Source organism: Haplochromis burtoni, unplaced genomic scaffold (genome assembly GCF_018398535.1).
Source record: "Haplochromis burtoni strain Fernald_Lab_line unplaced genomic scaffold, NCSU_Asbu1 Contig_325, whole genome shotgun sequence".
Taxonomy (NCBI): domain Eukaryota; kingdom Metazoa; phylum Chordata; class Actinopteri; order Cichliformes; family Cichlidae; genus Haplochromis; species Haplochromis burtoni.
The window spans coordinates 156,362-176,510 of NW_024582686.1; the positions used below are offsets into that span (position 1 = coordinate 156,362).

Genomic DNA, 20,149 nt, shown 5'->3' on the forward strand with positions numbered 1-20,149 from the left:
AACATTCCTCTTACTAATATCCACGATCCCCCGAATCTCTGAGCAAGAAAGACCCAACAACAAAATATTAGAGTCCCTAAAACTCCCTGGTTCTATCTGAGTAAATACATTACTTTCCAGCTTATTGTAGAACACCAACACAATCACTCACCAGCTATAGAAAGCATTTCTGTCTCTGTCATTCTTGAAATTAAAGACGTATTATTATGTTGACAGATGTCTTTCCTCTTTCTCTTGCAGCATTTGATCTAACTTGTATTGCGACTTTACAAAAAAAGAAGGGCACACAGGGTCAGTTGAGCTTTGTGGTTGTGAGGCCTAACCTGCTGACACAAACAGTCCAAACAAGAACACTCCTAATTTGATCCATGACCCTAGAGTACCCTCAGCTGAGTTAGTATAACAGGACTAAGATCGCAAAACATTAGTAAGCTCATTACTGCTCGAGTGTATTGCGTGGTTTTGGCTGCATTTTCGTGGGCTCAGAGAGGATTACCCACTTACTTTACATGGCTGTGTTTTCAAAGCTGGAGCACTGACAAACATTCCCTATGTTTCTGTGGTTTGGTGTGCTACTTAACATCTTATCTTAGTCTGTTTAGGTTGAATTTTCTTCTTTATGGGCCAGATTTTTGAGCAGCATAAAGAAGGATGTTTTTCAGACATATTTTGTTTAGAAAAAACATTTATTTTAGCTTTCACATTCACACGAGACTCTGGAGGACTGATGTTTTCCTTTAACAGACAGTAGATGGATTTGAGAAACAGTGGAAGATCTCAGATATTCCTCTACTTTCATGTGTTCCTCATGCACATTCACTCTCACATTCTCCCACTTCTTGGTGTCAAACCACCTAGACTGCAGCTAGCTGGCACACTCTTCTGCTCCTCACTCTTTCTCTTAATCCCTTTCGATTCAGCAGGCTCCAGACTGCAGGACAGGTTGGAACTCTCCAGCCATGCAGATATCGTCCTGCTTTTGGCGGACGACACGCTGGATGGCAGGAGGAAGGCCACGGGGGTTCCTGGAAAAGACAAGGGCATAGCCGTCCTCACAGCTGCCGTCTTCTTTCAGGGTACGGCAGGCGTAGGTGATGGCGTAGTTGTCGTAGTCTGTGTCAATCACCCAGTAGTTGTCGCCTGAGTTATAGAAAGGAGGAGTGTGAGGAGGAATGAGGGGATAAAAGAAATATACGGGAGGGTTCAAGTGTGCAGAACCAACCTCCACTGGACAGGTAGCTGGCCAGTCCTTGGTAGTTCATGAACATCTTGCCGGGTGTGGAAGGGTCAGGTACAGAGTACTGTGCAGCCATGTCAGCACACACAACCCAGAAGCTGCGAAACAGTGATACAAACACAAATATGTCTAATACTATATTTTACACTTTCTCTAAACAAAGCCTAGCTCATTGCATGCTTATCTAAGCTTACATTCCTGTATAAAAACCCTCTCTCTAAACTGTGTTTCTTCCTAATCCTTCCTAATCCTGAGAAAGCCAAGCCTGCAGCTAATGCTGTCCAGAATGTTCTTCTAAAAAGTGTATGTGTTTATGTCTTAAAGCTTTACTGGAACTCAAGCACCACGTGTAAGCTTTTCTTAACCGCTGACCTGATAAACTGAAGGTTCAAGTTACCTTCACCTCATCAGGTCTTAGAGATAATGAGCAGAAAATGAGATAATGAGTGTAATACAGCAATGATGCATACATCAACTGTGAGGGCAAAAAATCTGCACCCGACCTTTTAACTTACCCAAACAGAGTGACGCGTCCCTTGGAGGAGGCGGTCATGGAGCCATCGTCATCGATGGTGTACTCTGCTGAGATGTTGTCCTGCAGGAACAGGCCTTCAGGGTCCTTCTTCTGCAGTGCATACCACTTCCCTGCATACTTCAGTGAAAATGAAACGAGAAAAGCAAAGTCAGAAATTATCCTTTTGTTGTTCATCATTGTTGCTGTCTGTGTATTTTAAATTCACTCACCCTCTTGGGGTCAAAGTCCTCTTTCACAGAGAAGCTATCAACAACGCAGGAGGCAGACAGACAGCGTTCCACGCAGGACACCAAGACCAACAGCAGGGCAAGCTTAGAGTATCCCATTCTGTAATGAACTTATATATCAGTGTTTTCAGAGTAATCAAAGATTCAGTACAAGAGAGCCCGCAGTATTCATTGTAATAGGCTGTTAAATACAAATTTGAATGAATAAGTTCCACCGATGAAAGAAAAACATTTCTGGAAAGTTCACGACAACGCCTGGAGTCTGTATACTAAAATCGGAGATACAGTCAGTCAGATCTAATTTTACACTCGAGCACTATGTTCCAGTCTATCATTAATGATATCATGTAAGACTATAGAAAAATGACTAATTCACAGCTATATATGTCCAGCTCACCACTCTTAATAATTAAACCTAACGGGAGCTGAAGGAACATAAATCACACAATTTCTGATCATCACGACTGACAGAATTAAAAGAAATTCCCGAAAAGTAGCTGAAAGGATATTTTTTTCAAATAAATATTTCAATGTCATACCTGTTTTGGGTTAAATTAGCAATAGGAGTTAAAAATAAGTTTTCTGTGTGCAGTTATCCACCAGGCTGGGTCTTGTGTCAGAAGCTGCCTTTATATACATGCACCACAGACAAGCTTATGGCTGATTTTCATTGCCTGGGACTAAATAAAGTGCTTAAATCTAGAGCTAATCCTGTTCGTCTGAAATCCTTAACGTAATCTGGCTTTTACCTTCAAACCTGCCCAAGACTTACTATAAAAACAATTAGACCATTATGTAAGTGACTGTAAAACAAGACACATGCTGCCAACAGATGGCAAGTGAAATGTGTCTGACTGTGTGCAAAATACAAGCAGTGGTTGATTTTTAAACTTAGAGATTTGATAATAGTAATGAAAATGCATGTCTGAAATCCAAACAATGAGGTCAATTGTTTGGATTGTTTTGTCCATTTTATTAAAACCAGGAATCTTTATTGGGAGTTTAATTAAAGGACAAAACGCCAGGCTACACAATGAAGACAGAGGGAGACTAAAATCACTGTGTGACACCACATTGAAAAATTGAAAATTCCAAAATTTACTGGATTTTGATAAACCCAAAAAGGTATTTTATGAGGAAGCAGGTTAGTCTTTTCTTTTTAGTAGATAAAATAATGGCAAAAACAAAAGAGTTTGGGGTCAAAAAAGGGTCAAGAGGTCAAAAGTCAATTTCAGCAATGGAAAAGTGCTGTGTTAGCATAGTACAAATTCACCTGAGAAACTTCCGTGTCTGTTTAGGATGAGAAAACAAACAAGAAAGAATGAGTACACGCTCCCTTTTCCGACATGCATTTCTTGAAAAACAGCCATGCAGTAAGGAAATAAGCTCTATCTTAGATCCCACATGCAACATTTGTGTGTGAAGTGAGAGAAAAAGAACAACTTGGAGCTCAAACCACCAAAAAACCTATGTTTTTTTTCAGCTGTATAATAAAAACGTGGTCAGAAAACACTGATTTGAGATGTGAGCTGTATTCTGTTTTGCTTTGATACTTTGGCAAGTCTGGAAAGTGTTGTAAACAACTGAGATGCACTTCATTGATAAGCACACTAGCTCAGGCCACCAGGCAGGAGAGGGTGAATAAAAGTAGACAATCTAGTTATGTCATCTTGTTTTGGCTGAACAATCAAGGTGTAATGCTCTTTAAAAAAGTCCAAAAATACTGATAGATGAGTAAAATAAGAAAATGTGCCCCACCTGTTAAAAAAAAAAATTATTTTAAAGAATTTTGGTAGTTTCAGAGAATTGGCCTCACAAGAGTACAAACTAAGCCCACAAGAACATACCGGACATCGCATTGTTATTCATAAACTTACACACAGACCCCTGTTTGTGATTTCTACTTTCCTGGATTGACCTTGGTCACCTGAGATTACTGCTGGCATTTTACATCATGTAATAATATCCACAGGTGTCTGTTTTAAAATTTACCTTAGTGTCTGTTTGTTTATATTCGACTTACTACTGTTACAAATCCTGTTTAATCCGATATCCGGTGAAAAATTAAGCAATCGGTGTAAACTAGTGCAGCTCCGAAAGTAAACAGCGTCTTCAGTGAGGACACACACACACACAAGTCAGTCAAGACAGCAGCTCTATTTTCTCCACTGACTGGAGGAATACAGTTTAATCCTGCTTGTAAGAACAGAAATAGATCCCTGATAAAAATACGTACTCTACACCATCGTTAAATTCCTATGTGAATAAATACAGTTAGTTCCCATAGTTAGTTCCCTTATAATACTGTTGTATTTTCATTTAACCTTGAAACAATCTAAGCGTGGTATATGTGTATGTAAAGGTTATGAAACTGGCCACAGTAATTACTAACAGTTAAAAAAAAAACTGGTGTCATTGTTTGACCTTCAACTACTTTAAATCTCAAGAATGGTCTTCAGGTAATTTTTTTTTACACTTCTGGCGTTTTGGTCTGTGAGCCTTTCTGTGAGTGTGTAGGTCTTAGGCTGTAAGAGCTCTAACTAAAAATATGTTTTCTATCCTTAATGCAAGATGTTCTTTGTATAAATCTGAGGTTCCTTGTTTGAACAAAATGTTTGGATATGACCGTAAATGGAAACAACATGGTGGCAATCTGGTATCGGTCATTTTGCTAATTTGCTACGATATGTATCAAAGGCGAAAGCCCCAAAATGTCAAAAAAAAAAAAAGTAATTTTTTTTAAAGTACTGGCAGCTTTGTAAAAATACTTTCAGTAGCCTGCAAAAAAATACAAATAAAAAATAAAAATGCAAAAAAGTGGAATAAACCCAAATCACCAAGCCTCAAACAATGGATGGATGCTGTCAATGATATCTACAGTATGTAGTGGAAATCTTTACGAGAAAATACACTGCTTTTTTTCAGTGAACTCATTATGAACAATCCAGATTCATAATTCATTGAGGCAGAGTTGTATTGACTGATGTGCCCCAATATGTATGCTTAATAAAGACTAATAAAAAAAAAGGAAACCCCTCAAAATAAAGAACAAAGTGAAAAGTATGGGGAAGTCTGTTAATCCTTTTCGGCAGCACATACTTTGTAACATGTGCTTAGATAACCACTGCATGTGCCTACACAGAAGGAAAAATAGGAGACTTGCAGATCATGGATCACTCAACATCTTTCTAGCCTGCGTCTGTTGCCATCGTGTGGTGCATGGCAGGATTGCAATATAAGAAAGCTAATATGTGAGTAAATCTTTCAGTTTATTTTCATTTTTTCATGTATTAAACTAAAAGTCTACATCTTTGGTTTCATCTCTGTTATTGTAGAGTCTTTAGGTCACAATATAAAGCACATTGAGATGACTCTTGTTGTGATTTGGTGCTACATAAATACTATTGAATTGAAATGAATTGAATAGCTCGACAAATACTGAAATAGTAGTAACATTAATGACCATATGGCTTTTCATCCAGACCCATAATTAGGTAACATTTTCTATTACTTGGTTTATGATCAACACATGCAAAACAAATGACACTGACATCGGCTTTATATGTGCTTTGTTTTGCTAACAGTGCTAATGAAAAAATGTTCACATGCTAACAGAAGGTGAAAACAGTAGACATTACTATTCATTAGCATGTTGAACAATGTCATTGATTCAGTTCAATTTGTCTCTATTCAAATTAACAATTAGATTTATTTCAAGGAACTTTACATTATAAGCTGTTTTACTTGCTATGATTAGTGCTGTAGCATGCTGATTGCAGCTGTTAGCTTTAAGTGTTTGCTCAAGTACCGTATTAGAGACCACTGATTAGGCACAAGGAAACAAGTTTATCTGACCTAAAAAAGTTAAGAATAAACTTTGGGCTTTTACAAGAGGTCAGCTAAAAAGAACTAAACTCAGGATTTATCTGAAGTAAATTGGGACATACCTAAAAATAACACTGCTAGCTAATGTCTAAAAAATACTTGACCAAAACTAAACAAAGAATCATGGGAAACGACAAACAAGAACAACAAAAAAACAGTTAGTGTAACAGTTACTTTTAACTTAACATTAATCAAATCCAAACCAACCACATACAGAACATCAAAACCAATGAATTAAATCAAGGTATTTTGACAAAACAATTCCATTCCACCCCTGTGATGTGGCAACACTTGGTATATTCCAATTACCACTTCCTGTATTTATAGGAGCTCCATCCACTTCATTCAGAATATACCACCAGAAGCATTAACAGAGCCAGAAAACAAAATTATATATGTGTAATTTAGCCAGACTAAAAACTAAGATGATTCAAATGCGTGTTCAAGTGTTTTTAGGTGACTTATACTATACTATTATACACTATAGTTATGTGGCTGATAATGTGGCCATCTCAGTACCTCACAGAGCTGCTAACATGGTGATGGTGGGACGCTTTAGTTTGCTGGTCACTGTGTAAGATTTAAGCATTCATTCATATTAGGTAAACTAAAGCACTAAGAAGAGGAAATATGCTGGTGCACAAGTGAGCATGCATAGTGAGGCTCAGGTGAGTGCGTACATGATTCCTGTGTAGATGATACATGGAGTAACACAACCGGTGCACATCATACACATCCTTATCAAACTAAATCAATAAACACCTCCTGACCCTATCATGAATGTGCACAGATACGCACTCACACAGACACACACAGTACCAGTAATCTATTGTAGTGGAAGGAGATTATGTATTTGACCTTTTGTTTAAGATGTTTATGAAACCTTATTATAGACAGGACCTCAGTGCACTGAATCAAAGGATTAGTTTTCCCACAGAAGCACACAGCGTCTCATTTTCCACTGTCTATATGTGCATTACAGGTTTAAAGACTACATGAGGAGAAAGCCAGAGTTTGGGTGCTGACCTCATCAGGCAGCGTTTTAACTAAACAGAGCTTATAAAGAGGAGGTCAAGATTAATGAGGAACTAAAGAGCTTTCACAGGTAGACCTAGGAGAGAGAGACAGAGAGAGGGAGAGAGAGGCAGAACTGGCATACTGTAACTGAAAAATATAACATATACAGTAGACATGAAAAGCAAAGGGTGTGTATGTAATACAAATATACATCTTATAATTTTGTAGATTTTATAATCATTTAGATTTAATAATGCAACAAATTTTTCATTCACAGCAGTGCAGAAATATGGAGACAAATAATATTTTATTTACTGATTTTATGTTTCATTAAAGTTTTCAGTAATCAGTCAGCTAATTAATTTGTTTTTTTCATATTTGTTTTTCTTACTAGTCATTTTTACTGTGGATCCATTGCTATATCAGCATTTACAAGTAAATTTACACATTTACAAATTATGTTTATCAGTGGTGCACATCAATTTTGTATTAGCTAAATATTCCTAGGTCCCACGGTGATGAGTAAAATTGTATTATTGTTATTATTTATATTTTGGACTAGCACAAAAGAGATAGAAAATATATTTATACTAATGATTATTAGTGGAGAATTTAAAAAATGTTAATAAAATAATAAAATTGCTATTTTAAACGTCTGTATTGACCCAGAAATTTAAAAACAGGACCATCATTTCTATTTATTGGTTTCAGAGCCTTTAAACCTATATCTGTATATCTATAATGCTTATATATTTAAACAAATGTTTAAATGTTTAAAACACCTCAATAAAAAAAAACAGTCTGAGACCAACGAAGAAGACTCGCTGTTTTTTCATTGGTTTTTAAGCTTTTTATTATATTCTCCCCTCAGAATTTTAAAGAAAAGTTATAGTTATTGTGTATTAAGTTATTGTGCATCGATGCTTAAATGCGTACATCAACAAAATCAGTAATTAACAGCAAAAAATGAGCCAAGTTGAATTTGTAGTGCAATGCCAGCGGAAAACCTAAAAAATAGTTATTCCTTTAGGGACCTGACAGTATATATTTTACTTTTGTTTTGGACAAAAGCACAATGGTGTCTGGATCCTTTGGCCTACATATCCCTTACTACATGATCAGCTGATGAGTTTAGTGTAGGCAGATCCCCACTAACCTTCAGCACTATCTGCTGATGACAGAGGGATTGTTGGATTCAGCCCGCTGCCTTCTCCTCAGGGATCTCCCTTTCTCAGTCTGCTTATCCCACTAACAAGAGGGGATTAATTTTTTATTTTTTTATACCTGCATTTGAATGTGTCCACTTCTGTTTCCCACCTTTGTGTGTAGTATCTGGGTAAGATTTCTTTCTTTCTTGGGGGGTAAAGTTTAGAAAGTTGTCACTATGCAAGTGTTTCCTTTCTTATTTTGTCTTCGATTTCTAGGTGGGGAAGTTGGAGGAGCAGTGTTGGACGTAGTGGGAGCTCGATCACTGAGCTGAAGAGGGAGAAGACAGGGACACTTGGAAGAGGACAAGGAAGAAGCAATCATGGGTGTACAAAAGGAAGACGTGGAAAAGTTCCTGAACGGGAATCCTGATTTTGCTAAGAAGTACTTTGCCAAGAAGATGAACACCTCCACCATATCGAAGGTTTCAGGACTCCCAGAGAAACAGATCAACTTCAGCCAGTTTCAAGAGCTCAGTCAGGTAAGTTACAGTTTTATTTTTTGTTTATTATTAATATTATTTTTGATCTTTAGTGATTTTTCTGTCCTTTTCAAGATCGAGGAAAGCAAAATCATGTATGACCTGATCAAAGACATGCAAGAGAACATCAACATGGAAAAGGTGGTTTTCAAGATCCTGAGAAGAGTCAGCGCACTCTTGCACGCCGACCGCTGCAGCTTGTTCATGTACCGCCAGCGCAACGGCGTGGGAGAGCTCGCCACACGACTCTTCAACGTGAGCAAAGACTCCGAGTTTGACGATTGCATTGTGCCACCAGACTCTGAGATCGTGTATCCGCTGGACATGGGAATAGTTGGCAATGTGGCTCTGACCAAGAAGTCAGTTAATGTGAAAAACGTCAAGGAGGTAAGGAGGAGGGAGGGCTAATTAATTAGAGGGAAAGCTTAGATGATGAAGGTGTGATTCATATTAGATCACCACCAGGTGACACACAGTGGCTAGAATTAAGAATTAAATCAGTTATAAATATATCGCAATAACACTTTTGATTTATATTCTCATTTATTCTCTCCAATGGAAGGTAAAGGTGGTGGCAAGTTACCCATGATCTGTTCAGTTCTGTTGGATAATCTCATTGGTTGCACATGAAAGAGGCAAGAATGTCAAGATTTGTTACAGTCTCTTTAAAATCAGCCTCTTTAAAATCAAACAGCAGGAGCTGCCGCTGCTCTTTTCCTCACAGAGTAACAACAAAGTAACATTTTTGCACGTATGCTTTCGTAAATATTCACATATATTAGATATCATACCCTAAAGCCTCATGGTTATAGGGCGAGTAAAAGAAAAGCTAGTCACACACTACACTTGACCACCTGAAGGTGTAAATCCCCTTGTCAGACATAATCCATTTATTTTCAGATCCCATGAGGCTCTGCTCTAGCTGTGGATTAGACATCTCTGGCATTTAGTCAGCAGGAATCTAAAACAGATCATTTCACTTTGATAGCTTACTTTTATATCCCTGTATAAACCTTATATTGTTATTTACACTGTTATATTTTAAAGGAACAGTAGCGTGCATCATACGTTTTGTAGTTTCATAATTAAATTAAGTTGACAAACTAATAAAAATGTGGGATTTGTGGGCCATATGATGCATTCTTACCTACACACTTACCTCTTATTATAGACTCTATTTATTCTCTAATAAATCTACTCTTGGCTCCTGCAGAACTCTGCTGTATAAAAGTTGTTCATTGTCTCTATGCCACCGTGTTAAGTTGGAGTATTTACTATAAGTGTACACACATTAACTGTAGTACATTGTAAAAGTCTTCTGTCTTCAAAACAATAATCTTAAATGAATTTTTCTAGCGATGTATTTGGCTTTCAGTAAGGCCTTATGAAAGCCTGTGCGGTGTTATATTAGTAATGTTTTCTGGATGAGCAATTACATGTCTATGTGCTCTGAAGGCATCTTTCCTGCATTTTAGAACCAGCACTTCAGCTCATTTGTTGACGAGCTCACAGACTACGAGACCAGGAATATTCTGGCTACACCCATCCTCAACGGCAAAGACATGGTGGCTGTGGTCATGGCTGTGAACAAGACCACAGGACCACATTTCACTGCTGAAGATGAAGATGTGAGTCCAAACCACAAAAGCACATGTGCTTGAACCACTCACAGTTGAAACTAATGTGCACAATTCTGTAAACAATGTTTTTCTGCTTTAAGGTAAAGACAATCAGCTTTAGACAGTCAGTCAGCCTTAAGATTGTAATTAAAGACAATTAGTTTCTTATTACAGCTGATAAGTATTGCATGAAATATGGGCAAGGTCATTAATGTCAGTTAGGGATGCCCCCCTTCCTCTTAAAAATATACGTGAACTGAATGGACTGAGAGCCACATCAGGTTAATGCATCAGAATTAAAATTCATTTTTCCCTATTTCATATGTTTTACAAGAAAATATTTCAACATGGCTAAAATAATGCCACGTTTATGTATCCACAAGCTCGGGGAAGAGCAGAACCCTGTTATCAGACATGTCAGTATGTTCTCTGTTTAAAAAACGGCACAATAATAAATATAATAATAATAATGATAATAATAATGTGATGTTGCTGATTATATTTATAGTACATTATCTTCATCATCCCTCGACCTTCATTTACAGCATTTTTTTGTACCACAAATTTAATTCTGCCACTTATTTTTTATGTTATTTTGACCCTGTTTCCTCCATCCGCACAGCTTTTTTTGAAGTATATGAGAGTTGCCACTTTGAACTTGAAGATCTACCACCTGAGTTACCTCCACAGCTGTGAGACGCGTAAAGGACAGGTACAGCAATTTTAATGTGCTGTCTTTGATGTAGATACAGAAATATTACTGCAGTGTTACACTTGCACCGTGTATTAACCTAATTTTCACCCTTCTTTAATGTATATTTTGCATGTTTTGTAGCTGCTGCTATGGTCAGCCAACAAGGTATTCGAAGAGCTGACAGACATCGAGCGACAGTTTCACAAAGCCTTGTACACAGTCCGAGCCTACCTCAACTGTGACCGCTACTCTGTTGGTTTACTAGACATGACGAAGGAAAAGGTGTGGCTTCTTTCTGTATCTTTGTGTGTGTTAAGCCGTATTTTTGTACCGCCGTGAAGTTACTGACTCGTTCTCTGCTTCCAGGAGTTCTTTGACATCTGGCCAGTTTTGATGGGAGAGCAGGCACCTTACTCTGGCCCTGTAACCCCTGATGGCAGGGTATGTTCTTTTATTTTATTTATCTAACATTATTACCAGCACTGCCTTTGCTAGTAAATGTCTACACACTGCTTCCTCTTTCTTCCTGTTTTATTTTGATTTTAGGAGGTAAACTTCTACAAAGTGATTGATTATATTTTACACGGAAAGGAAGACATCAAAGTAATACCGTAAGTGGTTAGATGAAAAAAATAAAAGAGATTAATGAAGTTTTAGTGAGAGATAACATCTGTTGATTTACTGCCTGTGTGTCTTATAGCAATCCTCCCGCAGATCACTGGGCTTTGAGTAGTGGCCTTCCCACTTATGTTGCTGAGAGCGGCTTTGTAAGTTTCTTTTTAATTACTTGCAGAAAGCTGTCAAACCAGTTTAACCTAATAAATATTTCCAAACTGATCGGGTTGTTCTCTTCCCTCTCGTAGATTTGTAACATTATGAATGCAGGCGCTGATGAGACGTTCAATTTTCAGGTAAGATATTGTAGACGTCACTGTGTAGAGAGGACGCTACTTTATTAAAAATAAACAGACAAAAAACAAGCAAAAAACAGTGCAGAGTACTTTCAGAGCAGTGGCAGTCACAGTGGTATCCGGGAACGCCCAGGGGTCTGTGACCCATAGCCAAGGTTTGTCGTAACTTTAAAACGTTAATATCTAAAACTTCAGTCGGGGTTTATCAAACCTGTGCTGCTTCTTCCTGGTTTATTATCCAGGTGACTAGTGGGCAAGAGGGATATCTGAATCGGTTATCATCTTTAAGTTATTCCAGGAACAAACTGGTTAAACAGAGAAAATATGGAGACAATCATACTAAGCTTGAATTTTTTTGAAAACACCAAAATGCCTCATTAAACCAGACAGAATGATTTACTGGAAAATTAACATGATTAAAATGAAACCTGTTTCTTCATTATTATTAAGACCCCCTGAAGTATTTGGGCTACAATGTTTTAGATTGTAGTTACAGTTCTAAGCTTAAACAGGCCACGCAAGATGTTCTGCTTGTAAAAAAAGCTGAAGAACCTTTTGCATGTAGACATATGTTATGAGGTCTGCTTGTTTCTTGTGTGTTGCAGAAAGAGCCATTGGACAGCAGTGGCTGGACAATAAAAAATGTTCTCTCGCTGCCAATCGTCAACAAAAAGGAAGAGATAGTTGGCGTAGCCACGTTTTACAACAGAAAAGATGGAAAGCCTTTTGATGATCAGGATGAGCAGCTCATGGAGGTAACAGTAATCTTCACAAAATCATTTAGTGCAAATAAAGACAAATGAAGTCCCACCAATGTAATCTGGGAAGATAAAGTGTCTATATCTGTTTTATGTTTATGTGTGGAGTCCACTGCCGACACTGTTTGTGGTGAAGGCTGTACGTGTAACATAGATGGCCATCTTCTGATGATTTTCCTGTTTCTCAGGCTTTGACTCAGTTCCTGGGATGGTCAGCGTTGAACACAGACACCTACGACAAGATGAATAAGCTTGAGAACCGCAAAGACATCGCTCAGGACATGGTGCTCTACCACGTCAAATGTCGAGATGATGAGATTCAGAACATCCTGGTTTGTCCTGTTTAAATGTGTTTTCTCTCCCAGCTGTTAACTGACTGTAAACATTAGAGTATTTAGATGAATGACAATAGAAAAGGTTTCCAGCCTCATTTGAACTCCCACCTCACCAAAAGACATTGCAAACCATCCAACAAGAACCAAAACAAGCTTTTCTTTTTTGACAAGATTCACTAATTCTTCTCTTTGTAGGAGACCAAACTAACACTTGCCATCTTTGTACTTGGCGTTGTTGCCTCAGTTTAAACCTATAACATCAATGGTTTTTGTAATTTCTCCCAGTACACCAGAGAGCTCTATGACTGTGAACCCAGAGACTGTGAAGAGGACGAGCTCCTAGCTATCCTGGTATGTCCAACATGCGTATTCTGATGTCCAGCACATGAATTTGTCCCTCAATTTGGCTTATGTTACCAGAAAAGTTTGACATTTTCCATATATGTCTCTTTTTCATTCATTTCCCTCACAGAAAAAAGACCTTCCTCCACTAATTAAGAAGTTTGAGATCTATGAGTTCCGCTTTTCAGATTTTAATTGCACAGAGATGGAGTTGGTGAAGTGCGGGATCCAGATGTACTATGAAGTCGGTGTGGTCAAGAAGTTCCAGATTCCACAAGAGGTAATGCAGATAAACACAAGTGTGCATCTTTATCTTCAGTTTGTGAACAGCCTTTTGGAGCTGTGTCGTTTTTAAATAGATTTAATGATTTGCTGCTCTCCTCTCAGGTGCTGGTTCGATTCATGTATTCAGTCAGCAAAGGGTACAGAAGGATCACCTACCACAACTGGCGTCACGGCTTTAATGTTGGACAGACGATGTTTACGCTACTGACGGTATTTCTTTAATTTTATTAACCTCCATTTACCTCAGCTTAAATGTATATCTTTATACACAGCAGGGCAATATCTTGTGTGCCTCTGTGTGCTCAGACAGGAATGCTGAAGCGATACTACACTGACTTGGAGGTAATGGCGATGATAACCGCAGGATTCCTTCACGATATTGATCACAGAGGGACAAATAACTTGTACCAGGTCAAGTAAGTGCTTATGGGAACTTTTTGATTTCTCACAACAAAATAAAGAAAACTGCTTAAGGTTTGCAGCATTATATAGCATTTAGCAATATATTGTACAGTACCTTGTGCAATATAATTACAATACCTTGTAATCCGAGTAAAGAGATTCTCCTCTTTCTGAAACAGTTTGAATTTTGTCTCTAACACAAACAATTACAGAGTTATGGTCATTTAAAGAGTGCTTGTAAAGTGGGCCTGCTGGCAGGTCGATGATAAAAAGAAAAGTTAAGGAAGGAATTTTTGACGTAGTCACTATATTAGGTTTATTTTGAAAGGGGGAAATGATGAGGTAAATTCTCATTTACTTTCCAGCAACGTGTTCTATAAAGTAATTAGCAACATGCCCTAAAAAGGAAAAAAACTACTGGCTGTTTAGCTTCGATGCTACTCTGCTGCATGTGCTGCCGATGTCACTGAAATGGCTGCAAATGGTGAAATCTAAGGCACAAATCAAGTAATTACACGATTTCTGAATTATGCCACGCAATCAGCTTGTAAACAGAAACAGTGAGTCGTCATTGTTCATTTGATGAACCATAGCTACACATATTTGTTTTTGCGGGGTAATGTAGTTGAAAGGATATAGTGATCCACAGTCATTACTACAGTGATTATGCATTCGCTTGTAGTTCAGAATGAGCATTAGATCATCTTAAAAGTTCACCTGCACATTTTAACCTTTCAGGAGATCTTTTGAAGACAAATGGGGAAAAATGTGGTAATAAACTGAATGATGTTTTAAAAAGCCTGTAAATTCTTTTAAAATCTTTCATATATAGTAACTATTATGATAACCGACTTCAGTCCCATTTGAAATCTTGCTGGTATCTGAGGATTTTTATTTTCATTCAACAGATCTGGTAATCCTCTGGCCAAGTTACACGGCTCTTCCATTTTGGAACGGCACCATCTAGAGTTTGGAAAGTTCCTCTTGGCTGACGAGGTGAGTAACAAGACGCTAACGAGAGATTAGCTTAGGTTACTTATATTCTTTATTCGGTCACTAATGACATTTCTTTGCTCCTCTCCTATGCAGACACTGAATATCTATCAGAACCTTAACAGGCGACAGGTTGACCACGTGATCCATCTCATGGACATCGCCATCATCGCCACTGACCTGGCTCTTTATTTCAAGTCAGTACTACTTTTCATTTGCCTGCCCTTGCTCCCTGACGATAAATTTCTTATTTTTCTAATGTTTTTACTGTCAAACTACATTAAAAAGTAGACAAACAGTAAGTAAATGATTCTTCTCCTTGCACCTTTCTAGGAAGAGAACCATGTTCCAAAAGATTGTGGACCTCTCACATACGTATGAGGATGAAAAGAAATGGGTCGACTTCATGTCACTAGAAACAACCAGAAAAGAGATTGTCATGTGAGTGCAGCTAACATGCACAGTGTTACTTGCTCCTGCACATTTCTCTGAGGCTGCAAACTGTTTTCTGTTTCAGGGCCATGATGATGACCGCATGTGACCTGTCCGCAATCACAAAGCCTTGGGAAGTTCAGAGCAAGGTGAGAAGCACAGAAATTATTGGTGTTGATAGTAAGCTGAGTCACAAATGAGTAAATAATGATTTTTGCATTATTTAAGAGCATAACCACGTTTGTATGTCTTCCAGGTCGCCTTGTCTGTGGCAGCAGAGTTTTGGGAACAGGGTGACTTGGAGAGGACTGTACTGGAGCAGCAACCCATTGTGAGTTTATTTACTGCTGGAGTGTATTTGTGCTCATAAAAATATACTTATTTGTTTCACATTTAAATGTATAATTATTCATTTGTTGTTGTTTTTTTCATGATACTGCCAGCTAGATACAATGTCCAGCACTATATTTCCTAGCTTATTACAGATGTGTAAAGGGCAGAATAAGGTTGTAGTGTCTCTTCAGCAGCCCACACACATGTCACTTTAGGGATTGCACTCATTATGTAGCTGAGCAGAAACCCACCTGAGGAAAGGTGAACTACTCGTACAGAGGCAAAGGCAAGTTTCAAGTACAAAAATAAAGCTTTTTCAGACAAAGTGAAGTGACTGGGGGCGATCGTGGCTCAAGAGTTGGCAGTTCGTCTTCTAATCGGAAGGTTGCCGGCTCGAGCCCCGGCTCCGACAGTCTCGGTCGTTGTGTCCTTGGGCAAGACACTTCATCCGTTGCCTACTGGTAGTGATCAGAGGGCCCGGTGGCGTCTGTGTCCGGCAGCCTCGCCTCTGTCAGTGCGCCCCAGGGTGGCTGTGGCTACAATGTAGCTTTCCATCACCAGTGTGTGAATGTGTGTGACTGGGTGGTTGACTGAATGTGTAAAGCGCTTTGGGGTCTTTAGGGACTAAGTAAAGCGCTATACAAATACAGGCCGTTTTTACTATTTTAAAGTAAAAATGTAATCATGTGTAGAAGTGTGTGTGATTAGCTACAGACTTGCACTGATTTCATTAATTATATGACAGTTCTGACTGCGCTAAATGTTTGTCCCTCCCACCAGCCCATGATGGACAGGAACAAGTCAGCTGAGCTTCCAAAGCTTCAGTGTGGTTTCATTGACTTTGTCTGCACGTTTGTCTACAAGGTAATAATGATTATTACATTCTTGCTCACCGAATATGTGCACTGCATGGCTCCTGTCACTGTTTCTGTGCAAAAACTAGGTTAGTCTGAACACATTTAAACCACTGGGTCAATTCTTCTTATTATTGTTATTTTTTTTTTATTATGTATTTGTGTTTTCAATGGAGCATCACCATCTCCTGTACAGCTCCCCTCTTCTGTGCTGCTCCATGCTAATTTTTCATTTCTTCTTTGTATCTTATCTTTAAGGAGTTTTCTCGCTTCCACCCACAAATCCAGCCCATGCTGGATGGCATCTTAAACAACAGGAAGGAGTGGAATGCCAAAAAGGAAGAGTACGAGGCTAAGCTCAAAGCCATCGAAGAAGAAAAAGCTGCTAAAGAGGCAGCGGCAGCCAGCAAAGGTAGGGTGTGTCTTTACAATAATCAGAACCCTACAAGGAACTGTTAAAAAGGTTGTTGACTCAGAGAGGCAGAGCACTGAACCCAAACAGGTGGAACAATGTAAAGTGCAAAAATAAAAGAAATGCAATGATTTGAAAGTTATTAAGTAATCTGAAGGTAGCACAGAGACAACCTTTCACAGTGCTAAAAAAACAAACAACAACAACAACAAAAAACCCCACTTTTAAATCGATACCAATTAGCCCAGTTTGGTGTCTGGACTGTTTAATACATGCAGAATTCAATGGATAGCTGAATATGCTGTGCCCAAACCTTCAAATATCATTCAGCATTAATAGGGCCTTCATAGAAGGGCAAGTTATTCACATCATGTGCACTAATCCATCTCTACACCGTTGAGCTGCATGCTGATAGTAAGCCAGGTTGAATCCTCCGTCTTTAGTGTGGAGGATTCAACATTAAAAAAAAACAAAAACAAGAAATAATGTCAGTTTTCCACTTTTTTTCCACCTCAGTTCATCTTGAATGGGTTCAGGCCCAGAGGAGGTGATAGTGCTTTTAATTTGCTTCACATCTGAAACACCAAACCTCTCTGAGGTCTCTTTTTCTACCTAACTATGTCATCAACTTGTCATGAAACTTTCCACCAGGTTTTCAGCCTTTCTTTGGTCTAACACCAATATTTTTGAACAGTGTTGTGTCTATTTTTAGTTAAATATCTCGTTTGGATTGTAGAATGGGTTCATATATTAAAATTAGCCACAACACAAGTGATCATTTGGTTTCTAGTGCTTTAATTGTATACTTACCCTTTTGTTGAATATTTAATTGTTTAACAGCGGCTGCAAACAACCCCAGTGGTGGGTCTGGCTCCAAGACCTGCTCTGTGTGCTAATCAGCCAAAGAACTGCTGACATTCCTGGGGTCTACGAAGATACTCATGACAGACTGAGTCTCACCCCAGCAGAAACAAACAAAAGAAAAAGTCAGGAAGACGGATATATGAATGCACAGCCCTGTAGTAACTCTTCAGAAAAGGGGGTCCAGTCGGAAAAGGAAAAACTTGAACACGGCGAGATCTCCACCAAGAAGAGCAAAGCTTTATTTTTAAGAGGCCAGGTGAGCCAAAAATTAATTCGGATCAAGGAAAGACTGACCACATTTTGAAAAAAGGAAAAAAATCCTGCGATTACATTTGAGGCAAAATTGCTGCTTCCTGTCTTAAAATAATTGTACTTTTATGAATCAAGACTGAAGATGATTTTTGCATCTCGTGTTTCTCTGATCTTAAAAAAGTTTGCTTATCTTTAAAGGATTTGTGTTAGTGACAATGTGTGAATGTGTGTGCGTGCCGTGCCGTATGCTTGTTGTGTGTTTCTCATATGTACAACTTTTTTATTTTTTCCCCAATTCTTCCAAGTATTTATTTACATGGCAAACATCTCAGGAGGACACAGCCTACATCTGTGTAGTAAACAATAATCCTGTACAGAAAGGGAGTGCAGTGCTTTTTTTTAAATGCTCGGGCCTCTTTAGATTATTTAAAATGTTTGGGCTTTTAATTTTCCATATATTTACTATTATAGTACTTTAGTTTTCACAGAACATAGACAGTTATTGTTTAATCATATTCAAAAGTAATCCACTGTTGACTACTTCCAGTCACTTACTATTTACAAATGAGAGTCTGTTTACTTTGTCTGCAGAGCCAAAGGTAAATGTTTGGTCGTGCTACAGGAACAGCTTTTAAAAAGAGTTTTACAGTGAACACTTATGAGTTCACAGTCAGCAAAAGTCTGTAGATGCTTATTCATGATGCCTTTATATTGTAAATATACAGTATGTGGTCTATGAGTGTGAGACGGTAGCCTCGGATATGTATTTTCCAAAAATAGAATTATAAATGTCTTATTAAATAAGAGCGGGAAATCAGGTGGTCACACATAAAACTGATTTATTTGCTTGATTTTGTCTGAGATTTAATTAATTTTGCTCTGTTCATATCTGCTACAACATGAGCACAATCAAATACTGGGATCAGAAAGTTTACTCAAACTGCTTTAGAGGGAGTTGTACTACATCAATCCCTGATTGAAAGCTTCTCCCTGCACTGGACTCCTCCCAAATAGGACGAGGAGTCAGTCAGAGCTCACCTGCTCAGCATCAGGAAGAGTAACCATAATGACAAACAACCATGTGGCTTATGTGAAAGGATACAAAAGGAAAAGCAAGAACAAGCAAACGCCACACGACTGGTCAGGTTTCGAGACCCAAACCCAGGACTGTTGTGCTGCGAGGCAGCAGCACTAATCGCTGAGCCATCAGGCTATTCTTATAACAATCCCTGAGTGCAGGCCTCGAAGGCAACAAGGACACAGAGCTGTTTGAGACAGCATGAAGAAGCAACTGAGCTTTGTGTATAGACTTGTACATACCATCGCCCTTCCTGTAAATATTAAGATGCAAATATTTTTCTAGTTTGATGCTAGAGGGCCTTACCTTATTATTTATAAAGCACTAGAAAAAGAGTCATAAAGCTGAATAACAAATGCATTGTGCTAGCTTCAATTTACAAATATTTAAAGTGTTCCAGATATGGCACTGCTATGATAAAAATGCCTGTGTGATAACATTAGGTCCCAAATCAATTTAAATGTGCTTTGGATGTACCGTGGATGTTTTTTTAATAGACTTAAATTACTTTTTGGTCAGCATTTCAAAGCTTGCCTCCTCATGTGCTCCAAATGTACAATGATGACCCCAATAAAAGCAAGTGTATTTTTAACCGAGTGGATTTATTTCCTGTGATGGTGAAACTTACCAAGAGCCAACATTATTGTTGGAATCTGGTCATTTATTCATTTATGAATCTTCCCCTCATCCTGAATGCAGGGGTCAGTTAAGGCGCGTCCTGGCCTTAACTGACCCCCAGCCATTATGATTATAATGCAAGAACATGTTCTATATAATGCTATAATGCAATATGGAGTTCATTATGAAGGTTACAATATTACACAACGCACAAGAGTATTGAGGGATCGCTTCTGTCCACACTGCACTTTCTACTACTGGTCCCTGACCCCAATCCTAGGATTGCTGCTAAACTAGGCCAGGATTACAACCATGCTCCTCCTCCAGACTCAATTCCCACTGAAGGACAGGTGTACACACAAACACAGACTAGCTCGAG

At 38.4% G+C, this 20,149-nt stretch overlaps 2 protein-coding genes across 2 annotated transcripts; one reads left to right on the plus strand and one right to left on the minus strand.

The window, feature by feature from the left end:
• Nucleotides 1–667: 667 nt before the first annotated feature.
• On the minus strand, nt 668–2,646 carry rbp4l (retinol binding protein 4, like). Its single transcript, XM_005941820.1, has 5 exons — nt 2,539–2,646; nt 1,982–2,099; nt 1,753–1,889; nt 1,223–1,335; nt 668–1,140 (listed from the first exon to the last, which is right to left on the minus strand). The coding sequence occupies exons 2-5, from the start codon at nt 2,096–2,098 to the stop codon at nt 917–919; spliced, it is 591 nt and encodes a 196-aa protein (XP_005941882.1). The 5' UTR covers nt 2,099; nt 2,539–2,646; the 3' UTR covers nt 668–916.
• A 5,415-nt stretch (nt 2,647–8,061) lies between these two features.
• pde6b (phosphodiesterase 6B, cGMP-specific, rod, beta) lies at nt 8,062–19,744 on the plus strand. The gene is made up of 24 exons (XM_005941819.3): nt 8,062–8,237; nt 8,326–8,588; nt 8,664–8,975; nt 10,064–10,216; nt 10,830–10,919; nt 11,043–11,183; nt 11,268–11,342; nt 11,448–11,512; nt 11,602–11,668; nt 11,765–11,812; nt 12,418–12,567; nt 12,759–12,902; nt 13,191–13,256; nt 13,378–13,527; nt 13,635–13,742; nt 13,839–13,948; nt 14,843–14,930; nt 15,024–15,124; nt 15,261–15,368; nt 15,445–15,508; nt 15,616–15,690; nt 16,473–16,556; nt 16,805–16,958; nt 17,799–19,744. The coding sequence occupies exons 2-24, from the start codon at nt 8,430–8,432 to the stop codon at nt 17,852–17,854; spliced, it is 2,568 nt and encodes an 855-aa protein (XP_005941881.1). The 5' UTR covers nt 8,062–8,237; nt 8,326–8,429; the 3' UTR covers nt 17,855–19,744.
• Nucleotides 19,745–20,149: the final 405 nt, after the last annotated feature.